The sequence below is a fragment of the Takifugu flavidus genome, chromosome 2 (genome assembly GCF_003711565.1).
Source record: "Takifugu flavidus isolate HTHZ2018 chromosome 2, ASM371156v2, whole genome shotgun sequence".
NCBI classification, from domain to species: Eukaryota; Metazoa; Chordata; class Actinopteri; order Tetraodontiformes; family Tetraodontidae; genus Takifugu; species Takifugu flavidus.
In genome coordinates this window covers 3,659,519-3,680,025 of record NC_079521.1, presented here as the reverse complement: position 1 = coordinate 3,680,025, position 20,507 = coordinate 3,659,519, and the positions used below count along the sequence as shown (strand labels likewise).

The 20,507-nt window shown below is 42.1% G+C and overlaps 2 protein-coding genes and 1 long non-coding RNA gene across 8 annotated transcripts in view; 2 read left to right on the top strand and 1 right to left on the bottom strand.

Annotated features, from left to right (window-relative positions):
* Nucleotides 1-204: 204 nt before the first annotated feature.
* Nucleotides 205-10,543, bottom strand: sv2ba (synaptic vesicle glycoprotein 2Ba). Its single transcript, XM_057025508.1, has 13 exons — nt 10,389-10,543; nt 6,961-7,703; nt 4,224-4,404; nt 3,844-3,995; nt 3,627-3,760; nt 3,196-3,285; nt 2,746-2,859; nt 2,555-2,643; nt 2,291-2,455; nt 2,084-2,217; nt 1,775-1,975; nt 1,532-1,691; nt 205-1,360 (listed from the first exon to the last, which is right to left on the bottom strand). The coding sequence occupies exons 2-13, from the start codon at nt 7,430-7,432 to the stop codon at nt 1,177-1,179; spliced, it is 2,076 nt and encodes a 691-aa protein (XP_056881488.1). The 5' UTR covers nt 7,433-7,703; nt 10,389-10,543; the 3' UTR covers nt 205-1,176.
* On the top strand, nt 2,690-5,528 carry LOC130521753 (uncharacterized). The gene is made up of 3 exons (XR_008949436.1): nt 2,690-3,770; nt 3,849-3,961; nt 4,207-5,528. It is a non-coding gene; the product is annotated as an uncharacterized LOC130521753 (long non-coding RNA).
* A 6,437-nt stretch (nt 10,544-16,980) lies between the features above and the next one.
* Nucleotides 16,981-20,507, top strand: part of LOC130515042 (A-kinase anchor protein 13) — an 86,761-nt gene continuing 83,234 nt past the window's right edge. For 3 of the 6 annotated variants that reach the window (XM_057015060.1, XM_057015049.1, XM_057015040.1), the window contains exon 1: nt 16,981-17,367. The gene's annotated coding sequence lies outside the window, so the exon portion shown is untranslated. The remainder of the gene's footprint in view (nt 17,368-20,507) is intronic. The other 3 variants (XM_057015067.1, XM_057015024.1, XM_057015074.1) reach the window with 2 other exon arrangements.

The following is a 20,507-nucleotide window of genomic DNA, read 5'->3' as shown; positions in this document are numbered from 1 at the left end:
ATGGAAGCAGTCACTTGGAACGCGTCTCCTCCCGGGATCCTCAGGACCTCAGCGCACCTCCTGCTTCCTGTGTCTGATGAATGTGACTGTGTGTATCCCAGCGACAAAAATGCATCCTTGCAGTTGGATACAAACATCTCTATTATCCACATGTGTTCCACAAAAGTTTGGTGTATGCTGTCTGACAAGAAACAGAGTCTGGTATTTCCCAAAGTTTAGAATGTGTTTAATATCTTCATGTCATCTACTTTTCAAAGGAAAGTGGATCATTAGCCCTCATTGTCTTCAAGCCATGATGGAACTACTATATTTATAACAAATATACACAGGTCTATAATATATACAACAAATAAAATAGCCAGATTGTGCTCACACACACACTAGCACACCCACACACACACACACACATGCACACCAAAGAAACACGCAGCAGGTTCACAGGTTCCTCAGAACACAGAGATAAGAGCATCATATCCAAACATCTAAACGTCCATCTTTCTGTTGACCAGACAAGTGAAGCAGCCAACAGGACTCTTCCTCACACTCTGTCATGGCAGGTTGTGACGGTTCAGACTGACTCTACATCATCACCTACAGAACACAACACACAGTCTCGGGAAGATAGAAAAGGAAATTCAGCCCTCGGCTCGGACTCGGGTTCAATAAAAACAAACGCCTACGTTTAATAAGTGGTCGATCCAGGTTAATGTGTAGAGACAACAGCAAAGCACGAGAATGACAGACGACTACACACAGGACAGATAAAAGAGAAACAGGACAAGAGAACCAGCGGCAGCTGAGCTGCGGCTATGAATCCAGTCACATCAGGTCAAAGTTTCTCTGTTTCTGCTTCCTTCTGCAATTGTAGATAAGCTCAACAACAAACATCAACTACATCAACTTTCAGACACATTTTCAGTTCAGGTGATACAAATGTCATACAAAACAAAGTCCTAATGTGTGTTTGGATAGAGGATGGACATGGTTAAAAACAGTAATCATTGGGACAGAGATGCTGGGCAGCTCAGGGAGCTTACAGAGGAGCAACCATGGGTTCACAGAGGCAACCACATGTTTTATTTCTCTTTGTTAGCAATAAAGCCAAGGTAGACCCATGCACACACTTAGCTTAGCACAGGACTGAAATTTCATCTTTCATTTCAGTTTTTTTTTTATTCAGGAAAGGATTTTCTCCCGGGTTTCGGGCAGCTTAAGTGCCAGCAGACCTCCGCAGACGAGGGCCGAGAAGGCCAAGAAGATGGGGATGATCTTAGTGATGCCGATGAAGGCCGCGAAGATGAAGCTGGCGATGATGGCCGCAAATTTACAGATCCCGTTCAGGATACCGAATGCTGTTCCTCTGCAGTACCCAAAAACACAGATATTAGATACACACTATTTCATAAAAAGACACCACAAACATTCCAATAAATACATGCCTCATTTATTAAATGAGACATTTCAAGTTTCAGTAAAAGTCAATGAATGGTGTGATGTCTGCAGCCAGCGTGGAGCAGCCTGTGCACTGAACCTTTTTGAGGAAGGGTAGAGTTCCACAGAGATGACCTCTAGTCCGTTCCAGGCCGCCACGCTGGCACCGTAGAAGAGACACTGCCAGCATATCACAGCTCCTTGGCTAAAGCTTAGCAGCAGCAGGAAGGTGCAGGCAGATGACACGAGCATAGAACCACCTAGAAGGAAACGAACAGATGACGTTGTGCTGGAACAAATCAGGGGAAATCATGCAAAAGATGATCTCAGCTGCTCATCACACCTATGATTCTGATTCTCCCAATCTTATCCATGAACAACGCTGAGATGATGTTGCCAGGCAACACAGCTAGACTGCCCAGGAAGCTGACCATGTAGATGACGATGTCGTTCTCCTCATTGAAGTTCAGATGGCAGCCTTTCTTTGGGTGGAGGAAGGTGGTGTTCTCCATTTGACAGTTCTTAAACTTTTCCTGCCAGAGGTCTGCAGAGAGCAGAAGCCTGTCAAGTGTTGTTCTTTCTTTCTTTCTTTTATTCTTTCTTTCATGCTATGCTAATGCAATGATATGAAAGAAATGATCAGAAACGGCACCTGTGTTATAAAAAATGCTGTTTTTGATGGTGCAGTTTTCAAAAAAGGTGTTGGTTGATCTGATGTCTTCAAAGTAGCAGTTTTCAAAAAGGGAATTCTCAAACTTTACTGACTTCATCTCAATATTTGCAAATCTGGATGAGAGGAAAAGAACAAAGTGAGAAGCATTGTGGATAACTGGAATACGATGATGGGCAACAAACCCACTTGTCGTGGATGTACTCCCCCTCGCGGTGGATCTGATTGACCAGAGAGAAGTTGAAGTGGAATCGTTCCACCCGCTCTCGGTGGAACACTCGCACCTTCGCCTCATACTCCTCAAACTGCATGTACTTGATCATGTCAGGGAACCAGACGCCCAGCCCGTGGTAACTGTTGCACAAAAACACACACAGCATATTTCTTTACGTTCTCCATCAAATCCCATTGTTTTTAATGTCTCATTTTATAAAAGCGAGTCCAGCACAAAACCTGAAGGCCAAACAGAACCAGACAATAACCAGGAAGAGGCCCTGAAGTCGGAGTTCTGGAGCTGACAGGGACATGATGTTGGCCATCACCTGCAGGGAGGACAGACAAACAGATCATGACAAGAATGAAGACAACGTTGACATCTGTGTTTATCTGTGTTCCAGAGTGTCAGCTCAGGGTGGTCTGCAGACCTGCTGCAGCATGGTCAGGTGTCTGACGGTCCAGCGCTGGAAGGCAGTTCCAGTGTCACTCTGAATCTCTATGAACTCATCCTCCTGAGTTTTTGGAGTGTTAATATTGGTCACCTTTACAAAAAAGAGAGAAATGACAAATTTCATCTCATTATTTGAACAGAATTCTAGTTCAAAGTTGATTTACTGACGAGATTTCTCTTTACATTATCTTGGAGTCAGCTTAAATTCAGTGACACGATGATGAGGAGAGCAGCATCATTCATCATTACACAACAGAACACATAAGCAACTAACCCTTTATTCATTTACAGGGAAAACCCACCAACATTGAAGGGTTATCTTTACATTAAATAAAGAAAATGCAGTGACACATGAACTTATACAATGTGTATAGTTCAGTAACACATGAACTATGAAATTGCAGTTTCCATGTTCAGCAAGTCTTACAGTAAAGACCCTTTCTGGTTCTCCCTTGGCCTTCCAGTTGGTGTCATGCACTTTTCGCAGGATCATCCATGCTTCATCATGACGGGCATTCTGGAAAAAATGCACACACAGATTTCAGGAGCCTGTTGAGCAACAACACTTCCTGTCACATGATCAAATGTGTGATGGTAAAGGGGAAAGACTGAAAATGTGTGGTTAAACATCTAAGTGTGTCTTGGACCCGAAACTGGCCTCAGCAGATTTTTGGTGCCTCTTCCCCACAGCGGGATACTGAGTCAGCATTTGTCACAGCTTAATGTTTAAACTTTACACCAATATATTGAATTCAAGGTAAAGGGGCAACTTTGCAGTGATTTGTTTGCCAAAGCAAAGCATGGAAGCACATGTGCTTTTCATTCTCTGTTTTTTGACCCTACATCACTAGATCTGACCTCCAGGAGGAAACGAGGGCTCTCCGGCATGAAGATCACTCCAACAAGTGCAGCCAGAGCTGGGAGGAGACACACGAGGATAAATAATCTCCAGCTGTGCATCTGAAACTCTGTGCCAATGGCGAAGCCCCAACCTGAAGGCCGGTCAGGAAAGAGTGTGTCAATACTCTGAGATCTGCATTAAAGCAGATGTTGAAGATGAGGTGTTGTGTGTTACCATAGTGAGGGATGATGCCCCAGGCTGTAAAGGAAGCGTACAGGCCTCCCAGCATCCAAAACATGCAGAGCCAGCTCAGATGTTCTCCTCGTTTGTCCATCTGCAGGAACTCAGCGAAGTAAGTGTACACTATTGGGATGGCACCGCCGATTCTGGAGGGGGAGAAATTAGTTAAAAACTTCATTAAAAACAAACAAACAAACAGCTTCAGATTGTGTTAAGTAGCTAATCCTGGCATATGTTTTCCCCTGCCTATATCATAGGTTAGATAAATTATACAGATATCACGATACTTAATAAATGGGGCAAGCTTTTCCTCTGAAACATTTTCTTCACCTTCTCGCTAATGATGTAATATATCAGCATGATAGGAGTCTCACCCAAAGCCGGAGCAGAATCTGAAGAAGAGGAAGAAGCCGTAGCCCTGAGCAAAGCAGGACAGGAAAGAGAAGATGAGGTCGATGGAGAGAACGTAGATCAGACACTTCCTCCTGCCCATCTTATCACACAGACCCCCCCATACCAACGCCCCCACCATCATGGCTACATACACCAGCAGACCTGCAGAAACACAGAAAAACAAAAAGCTTAGTAGACAGAATTTGACATCGTGCAGACTTCATTCCAGTTGCAGGCGAGAGCCCTGACGCCCACCAGGGGGCTCCCTTCCCCCTTGTTTGAGCCTTGACTGAACACACAGAAAAGACAGAAATGGTCCCATTTTTTCCTGTGTACAGTGTGATGTAGCAAACGCATGTGCCGTTCAGCATTTCAGTGATATTTCCATGAAGGACTGAGAAATAAAGGTCACAGTGACTTCAATGCATCCCAGACTTCCACCATAAGTTTCAGCTTTCTTCACACGTATCCGCTTTGACACTTTTACCTGCAGGCTCCCGACCAGGAGTCTGCTGTTGCAGCAGGTCCAGGTTGGGGGGGTAGGGGTTCCATTTCTACTGGCCTTTGTTTTGGTTGGAAGGCATCAGACCTTTACCGGGGACCAGTTTTGCTGCATTGAGGAGATAATAATGATTATGTGCTTTTGCACTGTGACCCTGGGCAGGTAATGAGCTCCCCTGCTGTCACAGTCTCGACTCATACCTGTAGCAAACATCCCCTTCGCTCCATCTTTTAAAGCTGTGGACACACCCTCCCAACTGCCTACTGTTTTACTACACACATCCCTAATTACAGTGGGACTAAGAAGCTTAACAGTATGTGGAACCATAGTGTGAGCCCTCCACGTAGATTACGTGTTCTCCAAATGCTCTGCCACTCCACACGCCAGGCTGCACATCCCTAATTCATTCAACAAGAGACAGATCAGGGCACCAGCAGGCAAAGACTCACGGCAAATATGTCAGTCAGTATCGCTGCCAAGTTATACTTAGGTGTGTCTATATGTCTTGGACAGAAATAAAGGTGAACTGACAGGGTGGCCTTGTGATTAGAACACGTGTCCTTCAAGAGGAAGCTCAGGATCAACCCCAGCAAAGCTCCTGCCTACTGGTTAAACTGTTCTTGGGCTCAGTGAATGCAGTTTCTTTGCAGTAGGAAATGTAAAAGCAATCATACGGTTGGCTCCAGTAGAGGAGAAGAAAAAACCTGTGGATTCCACCACCATCAATATGCAACCAAGTTCCATTGTTCTGTTAGACAAAAGTGAAATAAAACAATTTAAGTAAGTTTCTTGAGTTATTTTGTGTTAGAGAAAGTTTTTTTTACATATAGATAAAATGTGTGTGTGTGTGTGTGGTGTGTGTGTGTGTGTGTGTGTGTGTGTGTGTGAGAGAGAGAGAGACAGAGAGAGAGACAGACAGACAGACAGAAAGAGATTGTGACTTAGTGTAAATTACAGGTCAGACATCCTCTCATAGATTTCTTATCGCAGTTTATGTAGAAGAAGAGATCTAACAGAAAAGATCTGTCACAGCAACCTTGTTGAGGATCTATATGGAAGCAAATGTGTTATCCTAGAACATCTGAGTTTAAAAAAATAATAATAAAATAATCATTCAAACATTAGACAACGGCTGTGAGAATGTTTCTCCTCTGTTATGCAACTTTTATGTTACTGATGAGGGGCGGCGTTGATACTGAAGTCACAGGCTAACGGGCTAATTGCTAATCAACACAGAGAGATGTTTGGTCATGATGTGAATACTACTGCTGTAGCAGTATCATCATTATGAATTTCACCTTGAACAGCAAAGGAGATAATAACACATGGTAACACTCGTTTATGTAGAACTGACAATGCAACAATACTGCGAGGTACAGTTTAGCTCGACAAAACTCAGCTGCCACATAAGTACACACACCCTGATGGCTTCCATAACATGATCCATGCCAGACTGGCCTGAACTTTTCTTTCTGAGATTTCCCTCTGTAAAGATAATTCAGCAACCATCTGCTTATTTCAAACAAATGGTTTGAGACGCTGCCTGATATTTGAGACAAAGAGGGACTGATTAAATACACTTCTGCTCCCATGAGTCTGGCGAACAGAGCGTGAGTGTAAATCAGAGAGGATCATTCTGCAGATCTACTTGATATTCCCGCCCAGTCCTCAACATTCCCCTCCTGCTCTGCGCAGATGCTGCGATTTCATTTTCGCCAGGCCTCCATCCCACCACCAGAGTCTGTCAGAGGCCTGAAGTGTGTCTGACAGCTCTGCACTGGGCACTGCAGGCCGCCAGGCTTTCTGACTGCTGCAACATGCTCCACATTAGCCCCTGAACACACACTGAATACAATCACCACTGGATTCCTCATCAATCTCTTGCAAGACCTCGTCCCAGGAGCCTGCTTTTGAAATGAAATGAGCGATGAGCAATCTGCCTCATCACCTGGCTTCACGTGAGGCCTGGGAAATGAGGAGGGGGGCATTCATTTGCAGTTTTGTCTGCATGTAGAGCGAGGATCAGTGATTTTTACAATTTCCTGGGAAGGTGGCTCACGCTGCATACAAATGTCCCTTTCTTGTTTTTCTTGTGTTTACTGCTGTGGTTAAATATCTAACAATATGCTAAGGCAACCTAAAACATCTGAAATGTAGAAGAACTTTCTCCATAAATCAGTAGATATGTCGATACTCAAAAAGCACTTGTCCCTTACCCAACAACCCTTTGTCAGAGTTGGATATGCACATGTCCTTTTCAGCGCTGGGCATGACGAAGCCCACCACAAAGCCATCCACACCATCAGCCATTAGTGCCAGGCCCAGCACAAAGAACAGCATCCACTGGAAGCGTCCATGGCCACAGTCCTCCATGATGGTCTCATATTGCTCTGGCAAGTTTTCTTCCTCCTCCTCTTGCTGGGCAGCCATCCGGGCTTTCCTCCTAGCCTCCACGCGTGCTGCCCTCCGTGCCTCCTTGATCTCATCTGGGTGGGGAATCCCCTGGTACTCCCCCTCATACATCTGATTGTCTTCATCTGCACCCTCAGTGGCATCACTAGCAGCGTCCTCGTCCTGTGGAGGGTAGTCTGTCTGGTAAGGGTATCCATCTTGTCCTCCTCCATCTTGGGTGTAGGTGTATTCCCCACCCATTTGCTGGTTTACATTGTTTTGATAGGGATCATCCATGGCTCCTGCTGAGTGTGTAGAGATCAGGACAGACTTTTCTGTGTAGCCGTCTTATTCTGAGGAAGCTCAAGTCCTCAGCTATAATGGCATAATCCTCAAAAGTAACTGTTGCTTTGCGTTGCTACTGACTTCTGGATTCCCGGAGTCCCAGGTGGGCTGCAGGTCCGGCGTGTTTCAGTCCTCTGTGGAGTTGCTCTTTAAATATAAGGCCTCTGTGGCTTCAGCAAAAGACTTTTACCCTCTTTGATTTACACAGCTCTGCATGCTGAACCTGAAATAACACAAACAGATCATTAGTATATGAACAGATTTTGATATGGATTAGGCCACAGATGAACAAAACGCAGCCAGAACAGCCAGGGAATGCTATGAAATTTTAATTACAATTCAGTTAATATTATTTGAATGTTGTATTTCAAATTAGTTGTGAAACATGGTGAATCATGAGTGAATGCAGACTATTCTAGCTAAATATGTTTAGGCAGAAAGAAATCCCCCTGTCTGCCAGATAATCCCATAGTCCCACCACTCTAATGGCCCAACGCCATTTTGATGCAGCACTGCTGCACCAGGGAGACTTCCAGACAACAAGAACCAGTACTTCACATTTACTGCCATGATAATTAATGCTATCACTAAAGACCAGTGAAAACAAAGATGTGGTCTTGTAAAAATAAAGAAGCCGAGAAATTAAGGAACAACCAACTGTACCGTATCATAAAATATTGCTTTATAGGAGTAGAAAATACAGGACACCTCACTTCCTTCCTTGAGTTCAAAACATACCATTAAAACCAGCCACACTGGTGTTTAATTTGAATTGTTATAAAATAAAATGGCAGCAATAAACTGCGGGAGCAAAAATGAAGGAGTGAGGAGATAGTCCTAATGGCAAAACTTGTTTAACAACCACAAACTAATAACCACACTTTACCAAATATATAATATTAACAATTGATGTTAGCCGTAGCAGCTATGGGTTTCAAGTCTTCCATGTGCATTTTACACTAAACAAATGCATTTTACTATATTTTATTAATGTCAATTCTCCAAGAGCTTTTACAGAAACTACACACTGCCAAACTCTGATTACTCAAAGAATATGAGCCTTTACGGGGGTTGTCTCACAGTTAATACATTATAACAACCTAGAGGAAAAGGATGGATTTTTGGCATCGGCAGTAAGTGTGGAGGATAATTTGGGATGCAAGAAGTTTTTAGGCCAAATGAAAAGCTGCTCATAAACATTGAACAAAACCCAACCAAAAACAGCTCTTTTTACCGACTGGATCTCTACGGTAGTTAAGGTCTTTCTAACTGCCGTCCAGTTTACAGTGTCCAGGATTTGTTTGTCTCTCATTCAGCTATTGATTTAACTGTGTGCCTTTTTCTCGGACAGTATTCAGTTAGAGTTTTGTTTGATTGTTTCGGCCTTTCAGCTCCCTGAACTGCTGGTTCAGAGAGCTGCTTTGGTTTAGAGCCAGGATGAAAAACATTGTAATTTAATCCAGATTAAGACTGCAGTTCCCCCACCCATTTGATCCATGTTGCCTCACATTGTCATTTTATCACGAATGTCACAGAGGTAACTAAAATCAGTGGTGGATTCTGGAACCTGGACTGAGGTTTGGAATAACGTACCACATGTCTGATTTCGAAATCCTTCAATCAGTTTCAAAAATGTGTGTTTTTAATAACAAGGAACAATAGACTGCTATATTTCCCCTTTTAGTCTTTCCTTGAGGAACATGAATAACACATGAATATTTCAGGAGATGAGGCTGGAGAACGGATGCTGAGTGTGGCTACAGGAATAGCTGTTGCCTTCAACATCCTGCTGCTTTACTCACACAGCTGGCTCTTACATAAGTGTTCATCTGCCTGGATTCATTATTTTCCCTCCAGTCTCCATTACTCTTCCTTCTCTTTTAACGTTTGATTTGCATTTGTGTTTATCACCGATGCCTCAAACACTCATTCTCAGGCCACCTACGGAATCGGTTGCCATGTGCCCCCCTCTGACAGCATCCCTGGTGTTCTAAAGTCAAAGAGCTCCTCTGAATCCTGGAAATCAATGTGAGCCTGAACACACCGCAGACACACAATTTACAAAAAGCTATCTCTTTTTTTCAAGTGACCTTTAACAGTTCATACCATTGATTAGTGGAAGTCTTCACTTCATCACTTTAATACAGCCTGTTGAGCAATAGAACCACTTGTGATGTTCAGTATTAATGCAAGCAGCATTTAGAGGCCGATAGCTGTCTTCATTTGACTCCCTGAACCCTCCTCGCTCCTCTGTAGTGTGCATGATTGGGGTATATGTCAATCAGCTTTTTTTATTATAAAAAAAACTGCACATTTGTTTGCTTCAGAGGTCTGTTCGCGCTCATTGGCATAACTATACTACTTGATTTCTGCAATAACTGCTGACCTTTTGCAAACCCCTGGTATCCACTAAGCAACAGATTATGGGGGTCAGCTCAGTTATTGTGTTAAAATTGTGCACTCATTCTTGAAATAGGGAATAATCATCATGCTTTTTCTATATACATGAATGGAATAGCTGAAAACAATGAGGTCAGTTTTTCCGTGACCTTAAGAGGTCAGTAACTATTTTCTTCCATTTTCTTAGAGGAGCTGCAATATTATTGTGCTAAATAACAGCAACAACCAGGTCAAGGTTGTGCTACATTGAACACATTTATACGCATAGTAGGAAATTCACTTACATATCAGTTTCAGGTATTGTTAACAAAATGTGTTGTCAAATGTGGACGTGGTTGTTAGAACTGACGGTTACTGGTGGCACAGATGCAGTCAGATTAAAGTAAATCTAGATCAATAAATTGTGGAGGGAGTTTCATTTCTCACTTCCTCTCTTCATTACCTGACAAATCAGTAATTCCTGCACCTACGCTACACCTACGTATGAGTAAAATGAATGAGGCCTTACCAGTGGTAGCATTCCTGTGATTTAAAAAAAAAAAGGACTTTAAACAATTTTTATGAAATGTCCACGTAGCATTTTTATATGTCCAAATCCCACACGCCAGTTTATCCTGAGGCCGTGCTGCAACCAAGGCTAAGGGATTAAGATCCAACCTCACGATCCCCCCCCGCCACCCCTCCCTCATCATGGCTCATCCCCACAGGAAATTCCCTGGAACTAACCACCCTCCCATCAGACCTGAATGGTACGTTCCTTCAAACAGCAACAGGCTGTGATAAAAGTGAACACAAACTCTGTGCATGCTTTTGAATATGCGCTGGCACTCATGTGCTGAGATCATGGGTCATTTTTAGCTGGGAGAGCAACAGCCTTGTGCTGTTCGAGGACCCTTCAGCAGGCCAGATGTTAATCTGGTCTCAATAATATTTAAGCAACAACCATTAGCGATAGCGTCATACCGGCAGTCACCAGGTGAGAGGCAGAAATCCCCTCTTGACTGGTCCTCACCCCATCATAGGAGACACACCATTCAGTCACACTAGCGATAAAAAGTCACAGTCTCCAGACCTGAGCCGGAAAGTGCCAATTCCAAGTGCCAACCACCGTACGCATGATCATCCTGACAGAAAACTCTTAAAAATGATTATGCGTGTCCTGAAATGTAATCCAACTGGTGAAGTCTTCCACAGGATTGTGTTGTTTTGATCTACTCTCTAGATCTTAAAGATTCAGGTTTGATTGGAGGAAAGAAGAGCTAAAAATCACATGACAGGTGATATATTGTATTATTATTGTAACTAGTGACTAATCTGTGAAATCTTGGCAAGATAGAAAAAATACTAATTTATGCATTTTTTTGGTTCTCCATTTTCTCCATTGTAGTAAAGTCAAAGACATTAAGATGAGATAGGTCCTTCTATCCAATAGAAAACAGCAGTTTTCCCATGGTGGATGGATGGATGGATGGATGGATGGATGGATGGATGGATGGATGGGTGGATGAATGGGTGGATGGATGGATATACACAAAGCCTTTAAATTGTGTTAAAACCAATAAAACTGGTCTTTTCATTCAACAGCTGGTCTGCCCAGGCAGCCGCCCCCACCAGGGAGATGGTACAGCCTGCTATTGGACATCATTATAGAGAGTAGATGTCTTGCGTAGAAGCAAAGCTCTCTAATCCGAAGGCCAGATAATTCGACTGCAAAGAGGATTAGCTCCACCCCAGGAGAGCCATTGGCTAAATTTAGCCTCCATATTCTCTGTCTTCACCAGTCTCCATTTAACCCCTCCTCCAGACTCCGCCCTTAGCTCTCTTCAATCCACCCACTCTTTCTGTCCACCAATCACAGGTTGCCCTTTAGCAGCACCATCAGGCCATTTTTGGACCTCTCAACTGAATAATCCAGCATCTACAGGCAGCAATTAGTCTCAATTTAAACACACACACACACACACACACACACACACACACACACACACACACACACACACACACACACACACACAAGACTGAATGCTGACACTGTAGGAGTTATCCTAGAAGCAGAAGTGAATGTTTGGCTGCTGTCAACACACTCCTCCATCTGCAGAATTTGTCCTCTGAACATTTTGAACTGGGATTATGGTTGATGTTGCCCCCCCCCCCCCCCCCCAGAGGAGGGGCCCAGTGGTGTAATGGTGCGCAGGCGGCATCACGCAAGCCGCGCCTACAAACAACCAATTGAACTGTCCATTGAGAGAATTCTGGGAAAAAGGGATTAAAACGCCTCAATGTCTGTCATTTTCTCTCTGTTCAGTGCACGAGTTTAACATGCTCCTAGCTGACGACACCTGGTAATCCATAAGCAGCTATTTGCACAATAATTTTCCGGGTTTCCTTCCACTTCAACTTCACCAGATTTCAGAAGCAAATCAGCACTTTTACCAGTTCTGAAATATTGTGTTGCAGCAACTTGAAGGCAGCAGGGGTTTGCCTGCCATTTTAGTCTTTCAACTTCCTTTTCTGTCCTCTTGTTTCCTGTCCCCTGATTTCCTTATGTGAGATAACTAATAGCTAACAAGGGAGAGGAGAGATCGTAAGAAAAACCTGCCGTGCAGCTACTGTCACAGTTTTGTGCCATCTTTTCTCTCCTACAAGAGTCAGTTCATAATGAAGAGATGGAAAAAAGGATAATAGAAATCATTTCTAGCTTCATGGTAGTAACAATTCTGAGGGAAGTCTTGAAACCACCTGGAGTGTAACTTGAAAATCACCCAGTGTGTTTGATGTAAATAGTTATTAGGGATGATTAAGGATTATCATGATTAGCTTTATCATAAGTCCGCTCCTACAGAGGCTCCTCTGTTTACTTCTTATGTATTGTTGTCATTTGAATTTTCTTTGTGAAGTTGTGCTGTCTGCTGTTGCTCCTAATTAAAAGGGAGAGATCTAAGGGGACCTATCTGCATGGCTTTACTGAATGGAGGTTGAATGGCGAGGCGGGCTGGTCGCAGCGTAGGCTAGACATCCCCAAATCCCTCTCATTTGGTTGGCCATGCCAGCACAGCTTAACTCACCTGATTTGGTGTCTGGTGCTCATCCAGAGCTGTAGGCACACATGCAAGAGCAAAGGGACGGAGGATCATAATGTTTCCCAATGCTCAAAATGCAACATTTAAACATATATAACATTACCTTTACTGATAATCCCCTCACACCATAGTTCAGAGAGAGACAGAGAGAGAGAGAGAGAGAGAGAGAGAGAGAGAGAGAGAGAGAGAGAGAGAGAGAGAGAGAGAGAGAGAGACTGACAGTGTGTTTGGTTTCCTAAATCCAGACTGATAGGATCAACTGGATTTACTGACCTGTAGTGCTAAAAACACTGACCTCTATAGGACACACGAAGTACTGAAAGTAACAACAGGTGATTTTGATGATTTTTAATATTTGACAAGTGTATTTTTCTGGTAATACGTGTATAATTGTTAAAAATACATTGATTAATATGTGTATCTTGTAGGCATAATAGTATATACAAAACAAACAGAGATAAGACATAGAGAAAATAATATACCTAAATTTAAGTGTCATCAGATCCCTGTGAACCACATAACAGTGTGACTTAGCATTTGTTCATTATCTACACAATGGAGTCAAAATGAACTCTGTCAAAATTTCCAAGTGCGGGGACATCTAAGATTTCTGAAGTCTAAAAATATAAATAAAACAAACAATTTGATCATGTAATCCTATGAAAACTTGTAAAGCCATCAAGCAATGCCTTATGCCCCCTGAGATTGTTCCCAAAAGGTACAGAAATCAAACAGCATGTTTAGATGAATAGCAAAAGAAAACAGATATACAGTTATTATTACACCAGCCAAGCCCTAAATTACAGTCATAACAGAAATGACTTGTTATTAGTTGATTTGGAAATTTTGATTCTCTCGACAGTCCGTTTAATTGGTCAAAAATTTCATCAAGTTTTAAAATGTTGACAAACAACTTACTTTATTACACAATCTGTTCATAAAAAAGACAGATAAATCTCTGACATGCAACAGGTATTTTTAAGGTTAAAAAGCAAATGGATGTTGCCTTGAGCAGGGTTGCTGCACGTGGGGTCTAATGACAGTTCTCCAATTCTAATTTTAACTTACTCGTAAAAATGTAAATATTTGCTGCTATGGCAACAATGGGGCCAAGAATTCTAAATTTAAACCATGTTCTTAAAATGTTTCTTTTGGATAATTTCTGCAGGAGACCGAACAGCTCTTTGTGACTGTCAGGCTGCCCAAAAGGATTACATGGGTGTCCTGACAGCCTTGTAAGGTCGTACTAATTTACACAGCGGTGATTAAAGATGGGTCACCACTTTTGCACCTCTTCTTGAAGTTCATTTAAGAGGTTTAAAAAACAGTCTGAGTTTCTCACCGCAGCAGGAAAAAATAAACAGCAATCAAATGTTAATGGTCCAAGCTAACATAAACGGTACTGCTGTGCATGAGACATTCCCCAGACTATCAAGTGTGTATGAGTGTGTGCAGCACTCCAAAGACACTTCAGCCCAATGATATGCCTCTCACTCATTCTCTTACCCTCTTGCTCTCTTTCCAACTATTTTGTTCTGCTCTCTCCATCCCAGTGTTTACACAGGCTTGGGGTTTTCTCAGTCCCATCTCTTCAATCCTCCTCCATCCAAGTCCTCCAACCTTACAAAACCTTCTTTAATCGCTGCACAAAGGCAGCTATGTACTTCTTTGTCTCACGCTTGTTTCCCTTGTCTCACTCATGTCCAGTTTCTACATTCTTTGCACGTCCCTCCAGTCCTCTTCCAGACTGCAATAATGTGTCTAGGTGTGGCTCAGCATGGAGCTGAATTCCATTCATCTAACCTTCACCAGGTTCTAGCTGGAGCAAAGACAAAATGGGGTCAGCTCAAATGTTTGATATGACAAAGCTTGACATCCAGCCGAGCCTCTCAAACAACATTTCACACATGGGAAAGGAAAACATACCATATATAACTGGTTTGTCAAACCACGTGAAAGTGCTCATGATGTTTTGCACAACAGGTTATTCTGCAGGAAGCAGTATCTGTGTGACATTAGCGTGTTAATAGAAACATTTACATAATAGCATGTCAAAAGAAACATTTACATTTGTTTAGACCTTAAACTAGAGTTTCACTGATGGATGAAGTCTAGAAAGAAACAAATTGCTGTTGGTTTAATTGATTTCTTTGTTTAAAACCCCTTAGGTGAGTGCTAAAATGCTGCTGTGTTCCTGGTGTAGCCTAAAATGAACAAACCAACTGATTTTTTTATGAGTATTTTAGATTACTCATATATTTAATCCTCTAAATACTTTTAAATCACAGTTTCTGATTTATTTCCATTGATAATCATTTAGACTGGACATCCAGCCATGGAAAATTCCCGCTGTGTCTGACATCCAACATAGATTCTCCCATACTGGAGAGGGGACTCGGTGAGAACCAGCGTTGACTTCTTGCAATACTTCTGACCACCACGAGATGTCTCCAAATATTACACACATGAAAATAAGTACGTAGTAAACGTGCTCTATCGCAGCAAGAAGGGTAAAATCCATTGCGGGGCAGGGACTTTGCCAGGTTTGCACGGAGAATCTTGACCTACTAAAAAATTTGTCTTGGTAAATAAAACACATCAGTCAAAGCATTTCAAATGGACAAAAAAAGTTGGTTGTGATTTAATGACGAAATTTAAAACCAACAATGAGCTACCAGCAGCTTTGAAAATCAATAGTTCTGTATTTTTTCTGGTGACATCTATTCTTCTGGAGAGGTAAATTAATTAAAAAGTTGACTTAGTCTTAAAAACACGTTTGCATATCTTATATTTAAAATTCTATGAACCTAAAAAGAAGCAGGTCATTTCCCCATGGTATATGTGGGAGTATATCATCTGTTCAGTGGCCAGTGATCAAGAGTTCTTTAAAATTTCATTAAAGTCCATTCATAAATGTATGAGTTATTTTGCTAACAGACAGATGGATGGACGGACAGAGGGACGGATGGGATCTTATCTAGAAAGTGTCTTCATCATGGTCTTTACACATTTTTAAATTTAGACTTTTATCTGCCTTCAAGGTTCCGGACAAGCTGCAAGTGCTGATTCTTGGAAGGAAACACCAGAGTTGTTCTTAACACCCAACAGATCTCAACAGATGGAGGACACAGCATTAAAGGTTACTGTTTTCAAAGATCACATGTGACCTTCTACACCAGCAGAGGGCAGGTTGAGTCCTGTCTCCTGTGGCAAAATAGGTAATTAACGTGCAGTCACCATTTGATAAGAAAAAAAATCTGCAATCTCACTGGAAATAATATATGTAAATCTGACTTAATTTGACAATTAATTAATTTAATTTGACAAAATTAAATTAAATTACTTCCTCAGAAGTCTAGAGGTTGGAGAGCATTATTTTAGTCAAAGTGTTTAATCCCTTTAATGAGTGTAATTAAAGGATATGATATACAGCCAGGAGCTCTCATATTATTTAGTAGCATTACATTAGGATGTGTCAGAGTCTGTGACAAAATACTGATGTTTGAAGGGAACATATTATACAACATTAGTTGGTGTGAGTGGTTTTCAGTTTGGTGTTTCTGACGTCTGCTTCTGAGGACCATCTGAAGACATCTTTCATTGGTGAGCAGCTGCATTTCGGATTTTTGTGGCTTTGAGGGTTCCTTTCAAAATAAAAGCACGTCAATGGCGCGGATTAGCTGATGCTAATGAGGCCCGTCCAGCCCCACATGCTAGTGTTCAGTGGCTTTACATTTGTCGGCAAGTGGGGAAAAATTATTAATTGTCATTTTTATGAATAACAGCGCTGATCTATGGATGAGTCACATTCTCATTTTGGAATTTTTTAATAGAAAACCAAACATCGTATTTCTGGAGTGAAACCGACTACAGCATGAGACATTTTAAAGGGAAGGTAAACGATTAAAGTAAACAGTTCTTCCCCCTCACGTCTCTTTTATCTGAACACCCTTAACGGTGAAGTAATTCATTTTATTGTGAAAAGCCCAGACCGGACGTTAGTAAACTTTTGCTGACTTCAACAAGCGCGAGAGCCACTCTTCCTCTAATCTTTAACAACATATCGGAACGATTTAAATTGCCTTAAACCGTTTACTAATTAACGTAGATTTGTGTCTGCCTCGCTCCTGGGAGGTGGAGTGTGTAAGCGGGGTTTTTAAAGTGCCCCCTCTCCCCTGATGGGGGTCAGAATAGCCCCTCCCTCAGAGTTGTCCTGGGAAACACCAGCAACTGTAAGAAAGTTCGGTGGTTTCTCCACTGGGTAACCGGGGCAGAGCCACGCTCGTCTTCTTCTAATTACTTTAAAACACTTTGTAAAGGACACGCCGCAGACTTCCCCGAGCCGGACGAGGATTATTATGCGTCCAAAGGTTTCCAGGATTCCACACTGAGCTACTTCTGCTTGAGGTAAGAAAACCATGTTGCCTGGTTTTTAAATTTTTTTTTGTTACTGGATGCGAACACACACATGCTAACTTCGGCCTCTCTATCTGTCGCTGCTTATAACAGGAGAAATGGTCGAAATGGCTTCTGGCGCAGGGTTAAACTTGTTGGTTGGTAGCCATGACATCCTCTTTCACAGCCTGCAGGGCTCAGTGGGCGAACTTCTCACGTTTCTGTGAACATCAGCTGCCCACACTAATGTAACAAAAGTGGTCCTTTAACCCCAACTTTAATAAAACTGAGGAAGGTGGTTTTGAACACTGACCGATGCGCTTTTTAAAAATCACGTGGAATGACCCGCCCTAGTTATCATGACCATATTTATGTTTAGGTAGCATAAATTCAACATATGTGAAGGAAACCCGCACCTTGCTTTAGATCATAACACGTATTGTTGAGTCACTGGTATCAAAGTCGAACCGTCAATATATTTCACAAGTTAATCTGTTTTAAATTTGACTAATGAATTGCCCCGTGACGTCATTCTTAAATTTATTCTACATAATCTCGTGTGTTTAATGACTGTTGAGTTGCCAGACATTAGTCACAGGATTGAGGAAAAGAAAATCACGGTGAAGTGACTTTATTTTTTCGGTATTTTTCATGTGTGTGGGAGGATGTACACATGGCCTACTAATTAATTCACACTCGTTTGACCTCAGCCAAGGACCAAGCACAAAAATGCAGCCTCCATCCGCTTCCATGTCTTATAACACCCATATCAGCTGTAGATTTACCACAACCATTGCATCTGGGGGCACAAGTGGCCATGTGACAGGAGTCACTTCCAAAGGAAAATCCAAACTTTCATTTACCTGAACAAGTTTTGTGTCGTTCTGATTTGGAGAATTTGTGACATTCTTCTCTTGAGCCTTCATATCGCTCTCTCAGTACCAAGGGTTCTGCTTTTGCACAGACGAGAAGCTGCAGCTTGCATTGGCAAGGATGCAAACGTTAATGGTGTCACCTTCCACTTTGCAGCAAACCTAAATAGCATAATTAGCTTTATTTAGCTCCTCTCCCACACAGTGGAAGTGTGATTCCTTTTTGTGTTGATGTACACAATCATTAACAGAATGTTGTAAAAAAAAAAAAAAAAAAAGGGCATTTTTTCCCCTCATTTTATTTCTTCAGCTTGGCAAATACCTTCTTTGAATAGCATTCTAAACCAGATAAAAGTCACACTGTGAGAAAAAGGTGGGGAAATGTGAGTCATAACTGTAAACATGGCACATTTTCTTATGCATTTTTTTGTACTTATCTTTCAATGTTTTTGCTCTACCCTGGACTAACTCCTGGATGAATAAGAGGGACCTTGGATTCCACCCTCATGTTTGATCTGAGATACTCCAGTGCCGGCCTGTCTGTGTCGGACCTGGTGTCGTTACAGTGAACTGCACAGAAATCTGACATGTTCTACCTCTAACACACGTTCCACTCTCCTAGGTTAGAATGTGGTTTCTAGGGGACAGGCAGTGGTTAGTGGGACCCTTACAGTCACTGATTTTGACTCATGGGAGAGAATTCTTATGGTCAGTTGACTCAGTGTGTGCAGCTCTCTGTGTTTCAGGGTCAGACTGCAGCTTATCTAAGTATGCATGCAGATGGTTTCCACTGGAGATCAGAGCAGCTGCCTCTGTCTGTGGGTGTGCACCATTCTCATTGTATTCTAGAGGATATGACAATGTTAAAGGATCCTGTTCCTTCCTGAAACTTCACACAGGCGTGTCCGCTTTACACATTCGACCGTTGCTCCTAACTCATTTTATGTCTAAAACTGAAATACAAACTAATTCCACATTTTTTAATTTTTTTTTTGACATTCTTCTGTATGCTTGTGTCTCTGAGGCTGATTCCAAATATGGTAGAACACACACCTCTGCCCTCATGCAGCAGCCTCCCATTCTGAATACTAGCAGGAATTAAGATGGATGGAAAAGTATAAGTAAGGTGGAATTTCACACACATTTCAAAGTAAACCCTCACATTTGAAATTATTTGGAATTGGAATACCTGAATTCTAAACGCAGGAAGGCAAAAAAAACTGTTGGCTTCTAGTTAAATACTGTAAATTACCAAATGGAATGTGCTGGCTCCAGGTGGCACCGAACCAATTCCCCAACTCTGTAAACCCGTAATTAAACGACTATTGAAGACATATAAATTACCAGCCTTGTGATGACACAGAATTAAAGCGTTAAAGGAAATAGTGCCGATCCTGGTTTTTTAGGTAAAGCTTTTTTTTTTTTTTTAGTATTGGTGTAAAATGTCCCAGAGGGTGGCTGGCTGCTGAATTCCCTGCTGATAGTCACAACAAAGCCTTGACTTAGTTTTTGCTAAGACAGGAATCACTGGAATCCTCTCAGCACGTCAAGCAGCAGGACATTCTCTCTTCCAAAAGAGCACTCGGCTTTGCAGCATGTAGAAATACTGTGCAAGGCAATGCTGGTTTTCTCCTGCAGCATGCTTCTGCAGCCACCACAACCTTCTGACTTCCTCCTCAGATTGGATTCAATCTGTGTCAACAACTGTCCGATCTGTCCTGTGAGACTGAGCAGTTGAGGGTGCAGATGGGGGTTTTTAGAGGCCACGTTGGTGCCCCTACAGATGGTATTTTGGGGCATAAACTTGTACAAAATGATCAAACAAATTACCATTTCAAATATATTTGAATGACGAAAATTATGACACATTTTGCATTTATTGTGGATGCCTCAAAACACCAAAATATATGAAAAAGACAAACAACCACTCAAACAACAATGTTCAGAATGAAATGAGCTTCTCAAGAACAGTGATGCAAGAGGAATTGGAAGGTTGTGAGGACTGGGCTGCAGACCAGCTCAGTCAATCAAGTCACGTGCAGTATGGATGCAAGCTGAATGTAAAATACAGTACACACACACACACACACAGTTGATGTCTGGAACTCTCTGTACTGACTGACTGCAATGATACAGGCCTCAGTCAAGCATCAGCCTGGAGGAACTTGTGGGAATATCTGTTATTTCAAGACGTCAGCACCGGTGACATTTAAATCAATTTTAAAAGCTTTTTCTGTTCAAAGACAAATTAAAGTCAAGCCTGAGCAGTTCAGCAGGTAG